An 11,116-nucleotide genomic window follows, 5' to 3' on the forward strand; every position below is an offset into this window, starting at 1 on the left:
TAAAGATGACATCATAATCTGCCCTTGTAGCCCACACTCTTGATAACCTCAACCACTGCTCCCTGCTCCAGAATTTACAATAATGTTGAATGATGCATTGCCCAACAAACTGCATGTAATGGATCTAATTTACTGGTGAGTGGATGCTATTTCATTTCATTGCTGTAAGTAGTTAAGGAAAGAAAAATACATTAGTGTAATATAAATTGCCTGATTTCTAAAGGTTGTATAGATTAAGAGTGCCAAGAGATTTGTCTACCGTATGTGTAGAACAACACAAAGTACAAGCCAAAAGGAGTGGTCTTTCATTCAACTGACAATCAAAAACTTCTTGCAGTGATTTGACCCTGAACATTCAGAGTTTGATTGACTCTTCAAACCAAAAGCATCATTGAAGAAACCGTGTACCTTTTAAGTACTACCTCAAACCCCATGTCCAAGTATATTACATTTCAACGTATAACAAATGAGAGAGCTCTGTCATTCAATGAGTTTTCTATGTTATCAATCTGTCAATGAAGACAACGGTGCCTGTCAATGAAGACAACGGCATGTTTGCTGTGAAACTCTGGGGGGGCACTGACAGACCGACTGGAGAGAATGTTGAGAATGTAGATGTTGAGCCACTGGAGCCCAGTAACTGCTGGATTGAGAGGCAGATGTCTGCCAATGACTGTGTCCGTGACTATGTCCATGGCCTTGACTGTGGCTGCAGCTGTGTTCATGTTTGTGACGTTACCCAAAGCTATGCTTGAGGGCATATCCATGGTTGTGAACATAATAACCTGAGAACTCAACAGGGCTCCCCTGTGTATAGTAGGAGTGGGCCCAGCCTTCAAATGTCTTTGGTGTGGTCTCGGTAGCCTGTAGGTTGGAGGAAACTGGAGCGTAGGCTTGGACTGGGTATGATTCTGCAACCAATGAGAATGTGGAGAGATTACACAGAGCTTATCTAACTAATCATGGGGGACCACTAGGTGCCTATTGTACAGTATTCAATTACAGCTGAGGATCATCTATTGAAACTGCTCATTATACTGTAGTACATCATGTACTCTGGCTTGCATCCAGCAATCATGTTAATTTAATGACCTCTCGTCTTGTAGGATAAATGATGCGTCTAGTGCTTTCTCAGTACTCAGGGTGGGTGGACCGTCTTCCTTCTGTATTGATGTAGGGTCATACAGGACATCAATGTTCAGGGGCACAACTTTCACTGGGGACAGGGAGACCCCCCCCCCACCATTCTGAAATTGCGTTTTTGTCCCCCCCAGATGTATCATTGAAAGGTGATACAAAACGAGGCAAAAGTGTGCTTTAGGGCCATGAGGACACGGTTGGGTTGGCTGTTTGGACTATTTATCTGACCGGATGGGGAGAAAAAACACTTCTAAAACCAGAGTTGTCCCTGAGCAGCCTGAAAGGCATCTTCTTATCCAGGACTGATGCTCTAGCATCAGACATGTCTAGAAGTGGGTGCCAGCCCCTTCCGTATGTTTCACCAGAGCAAGATAAGGAGAATGTGTGACACAGTGATGGTAGATTTTCCTAACAAAACATCCCGTTATGTTCAGCATGAGGACTCAACACACATTTCAAGCATATTATTTATTTTAATTGAACCTTTATTTAACTAGGCAAGTCAGTTAAGAACAAATTCTTATTTACAATGATGGCCTACCCTGGCCAAACCCGGACAGAGCTGGGCCAATTGTGCACCGCCCTATGGGATTCGCAATAACGGCCAGATGTGATACAGCCTAGATTCGAACCAGGGACTGTAGACTGAGATGCAGTGCCTTAGACCACAGCGCCACACATAAACATATTACCACTTAACTACACTATTAAGCCCACTTAAAGCTGTGACATACTGCAGTGTATCACAGTTATTTTCAACCACAATAAGGTTGGAGTAAGGATAGAGATCCCCCCTGCTATGATGGGGTTGCAGAGGAAGAGAGTGTGGGACCAAAAGTGTTACTATGACTAGAAACAGCCAGGCCAGGGCTAACATGGGTGATTATGAGAAAGCCCTTAACCATAAGTGAGTACACTGTGGCCATACCCATAAGGGAGGGGGATACAGGAACTAACCCCTCCACTTGATTCTGGGCAGATGCACCAAACAGTACCAGCCCCACGGTTGTGTACAACACCCCTGTGTTGATAGAGAGCAGCTGAAACATGAGGAGGAACCAAACAGTGCCCACAGTCTTCTCAATCCCACCACAGAGGAGCACCAGAACCCCAATGCTGAGGAGTATCTGGGTCTCTGTCTGGTGGTGGAAGGAGTATGTAATGAGCTTGTGTACCGCAAAGGAAGAGGAGAGGATTAAATGGAAATTATCGGGTTGACAGACATCAGCGCCATTGATGTGTTGTGCTCTAGCTTGCTGCTGTAGCCTAATGGCACAATCTGTTACGTCATTAACGTTAGCTACACGTTGTAGCACGCTAGATAACGTTACAACAGACCCATTCAAAGTGGCTAGCTAGCTACTGAGCATGATTCTTGAGTCACTCAACCCCTCCTTGCTAAGGTACCATGCCCATTGGCAAAAACTGTAGTTCCAAGACTTTAGACATCTTCTGATAAACCGAAATATGTAGTGACTGTAAACAAAACTGATGATACTGTAACGACCCTGGGTTTATAAGCGCGGAAATTGACTCGGCCGCACGAGCATGCTTTTGCCGCACAGGCGATAGCGCGCCGGACCTCGGGCTAGAAGGTCCGAGGCTTCGAGACCTGCTCCCTGTCTGTTTCATTACAATACTATAATGACAGCAACAATGCCACTTGTTAGCCTGAACTCAGGAGTAAAACTCTTGAACCTCTGAACCACATATTTCTAAACTATTCGGGTGATCATGTTGATGCTCAGTGCATACTTGTCAAACTACTAGAGGATAATCAAGCACAATACAAAATGTCAGTAACGATACTTTTCCTCCAATATTGCACAACACTGTAGCCAAGACTTGAGAAGTTAGCTTGCTAAACCAAAACAAATGTACTGAACTTCCGCATTTGGATTAATCACTTTCACAACCACAAAGATACTGTTGCGCAGACCATGAAGTGCGTTAAAGGCAGTGCTGCATTTAAAGACACGTCCTTCCACCTGCTGGCTTGTGCCTGAAATGTGATGACCAAGGAGTCCTCAACAGCTCATGTGAGTTAGATAGAAAGTTAGATATATTTGATTGGACAATTTAATAAAATAATAAAACCCGTTTAATTAAATAAAACGTGTCAGGCCAGGGACAACACAATAAAGTAAACGGTTTCTATTGTGGTCCCTTAATGTTACTCAAAGTAAAACAATAATACAACAAAATATTTGGCAAGGAATGGTTTCTTCCTATTGATATCATGTTGAACTTTCTATGTAAAACGTCCAACCAACCATCGATACAACCATTACTCAGTCAGTAAGATATAATAAGCACATCACGTTCGTTATTGAGCTACAACCAGTCCGGCTCCAAACAAGCGTTTTTCTTGTGACGTATTAAGCGCAGTCATAAAGCTGTGACCCAAAATGACGTAACCATGCATTAATTCACACATCTGTTCAATAGTTTTCTTCACTCAGGTTGTTGCAGGTAGTCTTTGGCCTTTTGGGGCACCTACTTCCCAACATATATATACATATATAGGGAATAGGGTGCCATTTGGGATGCCATCTTTGTGTGTGTGTCTGTGTGTGAGTCAGGATGTGTTTTGTGTCAATTAATTGATGGAAATGTTTCCCTCAGAAAGAAAGATGGATCGTAATGATGAGAGAATCAAAAGAGCTTTAAGACGCCGCCCTTATGTGGTAAATATCAAATATTTGTTTGTTTTGTCCTGTTTTGTTATAATATCACATTTTAAATTGAGTGTTGTGTTGACAGTTGAAACCAGTGAGGGTGAACACCCCTGATTCCGTGTTGTGGCCAACCGGCATGGTGCACAGAAGGCCAAAGCCTGTAAGTCATATCTGACCTGAAACAAAAACACATACACATTAGTTATGCATTCTGCATGTACAAACTGAAGTTCTCAGAATTAAAGCAAATGCAAATATACCTATCTAACTTCATTGAATGCTGTCTTGACAGTCTAATTCAGTGCATTTACATTTACATTTAAGTCATTTAGCAGACGCTCTTATCCAGAGCGACTTACAAATTGGTGCGTTCACCTTAAGACATCCAGTGGAACAGCCACTTTACAATAGTGCATCTAAATCTTTTAAGGGGGGTGAGAAGGATTACTTTATCCTATCCTAGGTATTCCTGAAAGAGGTGGGGTTTCAGGTGTCTCCGGAAGGTGGTGATTGACTCCGCTGTCCTGGCGTCGTGAGGGAGTTTGTTCCACCATTGGGGGCCAGAGCAGCGAACAGTTTTGACTGGGCTGCGCGGGAACTGTACTTCCTCAGTGGTAGGGAGGCGAGCAGGCCAGAGGTGGATGAACGCAGTGCCCTTGTTTGGGTGTAGGGCCTGATCAGAGCCTGGAGGTACTGAGGTGCCGTTCCCCTCACAGCTCCGTAGGCAAGCACCATGGTCTTGTAGCGGATGCGAGCTTCAACTGGAAGCCAGTGGAGAGAGCGGAGGAGCGGGGTGACGGAGAGAACTTGGGAAGGTTGAACACCAGACGGGCTGCGGCGTTCTGGATGAGTTGTAGGGGTTTAATGGCACAGGCAGGGAGCCCAGCCAACAGCGAGTTGCAGTAATCCAGACGGGAGATGACAAGTGCCTGGATTAGGACCTGCGCTGCTTCCTGTGTGAGGCAGGGTCGTACTCTGCGGATGTTGTAGAGCATGAACCTACAAGAACGGGCCACCGCCTTGATGTTAGTTGAGAACGACAGGGTGTTGTCCAGGATCACGCCAAGGTTCTTAGCGCTCTGGGAGGAGGACACAATGGAGTTGTCAACCGTGATGGCGAGATCATGGAATGGGCAGTCCTTCCCGGGAGGAAGAGCAGCTCCGTCTTGCCGAGGTTCAGCTTGAGGTGGTGATCCGTCATCCACACTGATATGTCTGCCAGACATGCAGAGATGCGATTCGCCACCTGGTCATCAGAAGGGGGAAAGGAGAAGATTAATTGTGTGTCGTCTGCATAGCAATGATAGGAGAGACCATGTGAGGTTATGACAGAGCCAAGTGACTTGGTGTATAGCGAGAATAGGAGAGGGCCTAGAACAGAGCCCTGGGGGACGCCAGTGGTGAGAGCGCGTGGTGAGGAGACAGATTCTCGCCACGCCACCTGGTAGGAGCGACCTGTCAGGTAGGACGCAATCCAAGCGTGGGCCGCGCCGGAGATGCCCAACTCGGAGAGGGTGGAGAGGAGGATCTGATGGTTCACAGTATCGAAGGCAGCCGATAGGTCTAGAAGGATGAGAGCAGAGGAGAGAGAGTTAGCTTTAGCAGTGCGGAGTGCCTCCGTGATACAGAGAAGAGCAGTCTCAGTTGAATGACTAGTCTTGAAACCTGACTGATTTGGATCAAGAAGGTCATTCTGAGAGAGATAGCGGGAGAGCTGGCCAAGGACGGCACGTTCAAGAGTTTTGGAGAGAAAAGAAAGAAGGGATACTGGTCTGTAGTTGTTGACATCGGAGGGATCGAGTGTAGGTTTTTTCAGAAGGGGTGCAACTCTCGCTCTCTTGAAGACAGAAGGGACGTAGCCAGCGGTCAGGGATGAGTTGATGAGCGAGGTGAGGTAAGGAGAAGGTCTCCGGAAATGGTCTGGAGAAGAGAGGAGGGAATAGGGTCAAGCGGGCAGGTTGTTGGGCGGCCGGCCGTCACAAGACGCGAGATTTCATCTGGAGAGAGAGGGAGAAAGAGGTCAGAGCACAGGGTAGGGCAGTGTGAGCAGAACCAGCGGTGTCGTTTGACTTAGCAAACGAGGATCGGATGTCGTCGACCTTCTTTTCAAAATGGTTGACGAAGTCATCTGCAGAGAGGGAGGAGGGGGGAGGGAGGATTCAGGAGGGAGGAGAAGGTGGCAAAGAGCTTCCTAGGGTTAGAGGCAGATGCTTGGAATTTAGAGTGGTAGAAAGTGGCTTTAGCAGCAGAGACAGAAGAGGAAAATGTAGAGAGGAGGGAGTGAAAGGATGCCAGGTCCGCAGGGAGGCGAGTTTTCCTCCATTTCCGCTCGGCTGCCCGGAGCCCTGTTCTGTGAGCTCGCAATGAGTCGTTGAGCCACGGAGCAGGAGGGGAGGACCGAGCCGGCCTGGAGGATAGGGGACATAGAGAATCAAGGGATGCAGAAAGGGAGGAGAGGAGGGTTGAGGAGGCAGAATCAGGAGATAGGTTGGAGAAGGTTTGAGCAGAGGGAAGAGATGATAGGATGGAAGAGGAGAGAGTAGCGGGGGAGAGAGAGCGAAGATTGGGACGGCGCGATACCATCCCCAGGGGCAGTGTGGGAAGTGTTGGATGAGAGCAAGAGGGAAAAGGATACAAGGTAGTGGTCGGAGACTTGGAGGAGTTGCAGTGAGGTTAGTGGAAGAACAGCATCTAGTAAAGATGAGGTCGAGCGTATTGCCTGCCTTGTGAGTAGAGGGGGAAGGTGAGAGGGTGAGGTCAAAAGAGGAGAGAGAGTGGAAAGAAGGAGGCAGAGAGGGAATGAGTCAAAGGTAGACGTGGGGAGGTTAAAGTCGCCCAGAACTGTGAGAGGTGAGCCGTCCTCAGGAAAGGAGCTTATCAAGGCATCAAGCTCATTGATGAACTCTCCGAGGGAACCTGGAGGGCGATAAATGATAAGGATGTTAAGCTTGAAAGGGCTGGTAACTGTGACAGCATGGAATTCAAAGGAGGCGATAGACAGATGGGTAAGGGGAGAAAGAGAGAATGACCACTTGGGAGAGATGAGGATCCCGGTGCCACCACCCCGCTGACCAGAAGCTCTCGGGGTGTCTGCGAGAACACGTGGGCGGACGAAGAGAGAGCAGTAGGAGTAGCAGTGTTATCTGTGGTGATCCATGTTTCCGTCAGTGCCAAGAAGTCGAGGGACTGGAGGGAGGCATAGGCTGAGATGAACTCTGCCTTGTTGGCCGCAGATCGGCAGTTCCAGAGGCTACCGGAGACCTGGAACTCCACGTGGGTCGTGCGCGCTGGGACCACCAGATTAGAGTGGCCGCGGCCACGCCTGTGTGGAGCGTTTGTATGGTCTGTGCAGAGAGGAGAGAACAGGGATAGAAAGACACATAGTTGACAGGCTACAGAAGAGGCTACGCTAATGCAAAGGAGATTGGAATGACAAGTGGACTACACGTCTCGAATGTTCAGAAAGTTAAGCTTACGTAGCAGGAATCTTATTGACTAAAATAATTCAAATGATACAGTACTGCTGAAGTAGGCTAGCTGGCAGTGGCTACGTTGTTGTTGTTCTATCTCTCTATAGTGCTGTTTCTTGTATTATGGTCTCTTGTTTCTTTAGAGGTTTCACTTTGTTGTCCTTTTTCTTTTCCTTTTTCTTCTGTCCTTATTTTGTCTTCCTTTCTTCTGTTAACTAGATATTTTTTGTATCAGTGCAGACCCCTCAGATCCACAAAAGGCCTGTAAGTCAAATTCAACCACATAACAGTCCTTATGTTATTTATTGATACACAATTCAAGGCCAAAATGAGCAAAGCAGTGTTGAATTCATTCTTTACTGTTAACAGCCAATCATTGTGAGCTATGGGCAGGACCAGACATCTGGGGATGGATGGAGCATCAATCCAGAGCCTCTCAGCCAGGTCATCTCTGCTGTTCCCATAGAGACACAACAGTTAGATCAATCTGTTGATTCATATGGCCATTTTGGTTGGCTTGGTTGAATTGACAATTATCCATTCGAGATGCTAAAGAATCCTGTACTATGGAAGGTCTTTTGCCCCACCCCTAATGTTATGGGAGTTGCATTTATTGCATTTTCAGTTACCCATGTATTACTCACTACTTGTACAACCATGTTGGATTGCCTACATATTCTACATTTCCTTGAGGGTCAATGCCAGTGTATTCTATGGCTGCCATGAGTACATGCCTTTCTCTGTCTCCTCAGTCTGGAAGGGTGACTCGGCTGATAGAGAGAAAATATGATGACGTGATCTCATCCTCCAGTTCTGATGACTTTTCCATCTACTCCTTCACTGACTGTGAATCTGAGGTAAAAGAGTTGTACCCTACCGTCCATGTCTTTGTTGAGTGACATCACTGGGAGGAGGATGGTCTCTGACTAGTTGACTCTGATACACAGTGTGATGATGAGGATCATGAAAGGAGGACCCCAAAGCTGAAAGTTGAGAATGGAAAGGTGACAAAGCTTGATGTGAGGGATATGGATGAGGATGATTTGTCTCTCCACTCCTTCGATGAGTCAGACTTCCTGGTATGTTCTGCATATTAAATATTGTTTATATATATACATGGGGGATTGAAAATGGTGCAGACAATTACTTATTGAGGGTAGTCATGTATCTGCAATGTGTATAGAGTAGTTATAAAGTATTTCTACAGATTGTGTTGAACATAGCACTTTCCTGATATGTTACTTTATTTTCAGGTCCTACAGAGCCCAGGGAAGGTCTCAGGTCCTGTATCTGTCAAGAATGGCCTCTCTCCTCTTGTGACCTCAGCACACCGGACCCTGGCTGAAGCCCTACGGGCCCTACCCTCTGCTGTAGGCTCTCCCTACCCAGTAAATGTCCCAAGGCCTCGGACTCCTCTCAACCCTGTCATTATCGGTCTGCCCCGAATAGAGAACTTCCCATACCGCCACAGCCCTCGCCTGGCTCCCATCACCAACCTGAGCGAGACCGGCAGGAAGCTGCTCCAGGAAATGGCTGGAGTGGCCCCACAGGTGAGAGGAAATACAAGAAGGGAATATTGGCCGTAAGTCCTTCTATAGTATAGCATAAGTCCTTCTCTAGTATAGTATAGCTCTAGGTATAGTAGCTCAAGAGAAGAGAACCCATAAACGTACATTACTTTATCTGCTTGTCCAAAATATTCAGGAAGGGAAGGTCAATAAGAAAAAGAAGGGCAAGGCCAAAAAGGAATTGAAGCAAGAGAAGGCTAGTAAGACGCAACAGATGGGAAATGTTGGAGAAAGTAAGGAGGAGGACAAGAAAGAGGAAAAGAAGAGTCTGAGGAAGAGGTAAGGAAATAGGGGAGGGAGAAGTGGAACATAACCAGGGAATACTAGACTAGAGAATTAGAGAAATAGAATGAGGTAGCAGAGAAAGAGCAGCTATCTGATGTGTAAGTGCAAACTTAAGCAATAAGGCACGAGGAGGTGTGATATATGGCCAATATATCACAGCTAAGGGCTGTTCTTAAGCATGACGCAACACAGAGTGCCTGGATACTACAGCCCTTAGCTGTGGTATATTGGCCATATACCACAAACCCCCGAGGTGCCTTATTGCTATTATTAACTGGTTACCAACTTAATTAGAGCAGTAAAAATAAATATTTTGTCATACCCGTGGTATACGGTCTGTTATAAACTGGGTGGTTCGAGCCCTGAATGCTGATTGGCTGACAGCTGTGGTATATCAGACCGTATACCACAGGTATGACAAAGTATTTAATTTTACTGCTCTAATTACGAAGTTAACCAATTCATAATAGCAATAAGAAACCTTGGGGGTTTGTGGTATACGGTCAATATACCACGGCTAAGGGCTGTATCCAGGCACTCCGTGTTGTGCATAAGAACAGTCCTTAGCTGTGGTATATTGGCCATATACCACACCCCCTCGTGCCTTATTGCTTAAATATACCACGGCTTTCAGCCAATCAGCATTCAGGGATCGAACCACCCAGTTTATAATACTATTTATTCTCCTGTGGTTTTTGATTGACAGGTTTCTTGAGTGGCTGCTGCCCAAACTGAGATGTTCAAAGAAATAATGGCCAACTATTACTTCTACCCCACACACACACACACACACACACACACACACACACACACAGATTTTGAGTATTGGTTATTCCTACAACACACACAAACATAATTTCAGAGACGGGAACTATGATTAGCAAAATACATATATTGGTCTCATTCTTATATTTTGAGACATGCAGCATTATTTAAATAAAAATGAAATTGATCCCCATACAGCCTATGATAATGAGTTGGATTTACATGCTTAGGCTTGGAAATATAGCCAGGAGAAGCAGGGTCAACACCTCTACTCATGTCATAAGTGCCATGACATCTTTAGTAACCACAGAGAGATAAGACCTCTGTCTCAACAGTCTCATCCAACCAACCTTAGGATTGGGGTCTTAGGTCTCCTTTGGCCAAAGTGAAGAGTTGAGCCCCTTACTGGTCTCCTTGCAATATCTGGTCTCCCACACAGAGATGGAAATCTACACCTGTTTAGACCTTGGAGGATATGGCTTCAGATGAAAGACAGCAGAGAGATGCAGAACGTAAAAGCTTCAAACACTGATATGCAAATGTAGGACCATTGTACACTGAAGTGAAGCATGCATCTGGTCTGAAGCATGTCAAAAGAGTAGAAATTAACTGGGACTGGAGGAATACATCACATTTAAACTAAATTAGCATGTATCTGATTTAGCTACACTCATCTGTACTTGAATTGTGCTGTTTGAAACGTGCATTTCCAATAAAGCTTTTTACATTGCAGTTATTTGCGTCAGACATATTTTTGTCTTAATGAATTACATCAGGGGTTCTTAAACTTTTTACATCAAGGGAATATTATTATACTGATATTATCTTACCTGCTATCAGTGGGGGGATTTATTTTGCTGCTCTGGACTGTATCCCACGGTAGGTGGCGGTAGTGAACCAATAAATAGTTGTATTGCTCGCCAGAAACCCAACCAGGCTGGCAGACAGTTGTTACCATGCAACGCGCAGACGCGCGAAAAGTACTAGCTACAAAATTGCCTGCTGCTGTATACATAGCGCGCGTGTGTGTATGTTGCTAACCTAGCTAGTTAGCTAGTCATCAATAAAGTTCCCAATGTTACAACATGGCAGACGGCTGGAGCACCGACACCGGAGAGGCTGCCTATCGTTCCCGGGATGCTGTCAAAAACCTTACAATTAAGTAAGTTGCAGTTGGCCGTTGTGTGGCTTTTAGTCCTTGCATTGCCAT

The 11,116-nt window shown here is 45.9% G+C and overlaps 1 protein-coding gene and 1 pseudogene across 3 annotated transcripts in view; one reads left to right on the forward strand and one right to left on the reverse strand.

Annotated features, from left to right (window-relative positions):
• LOC135567624 (uncharacterized) overlaps positions 1–10,245 on the forward strand; it is a 10,809-nt gene extending 564 nt beyond the window's left edge. The window contains exons 2-8 of one of the 3 annotated variants that reach the window (XM_065014915.1): positions 3,766–3,827; positions 3,904–3,978; positions 8,041–8,145; positions 8,236–8,367; positions 8,542–8,838; positions 8,993–9,135; positions 9,848–10,245. In XM_065014915.1, coding sequence (XP_064870987.1) covers positions 3,774–3,827; positions 3,904–3,978; positions 8,041–8,145; positions 8,236–8,367; positions 8,542–8,838; positions 8,993–9,135; positions 9,848–9,893 — 852 coding nt within the window. In that variant the 5' untranslated portion in view covers positions 3,766–3,773 and the 3' untranslated portion in view covers positions 9,894–10,245. The remainder of the gene's footprint in view (positions 1–3,765; positions 3,828–3,903; positions 3,979–8,040; positions 8,146–8,235; positions 8,368–8,541; positions 8,839–8,992; positions 9,136–9,847) is intronic. The other 2 variants (XM_065014916.1, XM_065014918.1) reach the window with 2 other exon arrangements.
• Positions 513–3,110, reverse strand: LOC135567625 (rhomboid domain-containing protein 2-like; annotated as a pseudogene).
• Positions 10,246–11,116: the final 871 nt, after the last annotated feature.

Source organism: Oncorhynchus nerka, unplaced genomic scaffold (genome assembly GCF_034236695.1).
Source record: "Oncorhynchus nerka isolate Pitt River unplaced genomic scaffold, Oner_Uvic_2.0 unplaced_scaffold_1947, whole genome shotgun sequence".
In the NCBI taxonomy this organism is placed as follows: Eukaryota; Metazoa; Chordata; class Actinopteri; order Salmoniformes; family Salmonidae; genus Oncorhynchus; species Oncorhynchus nerka.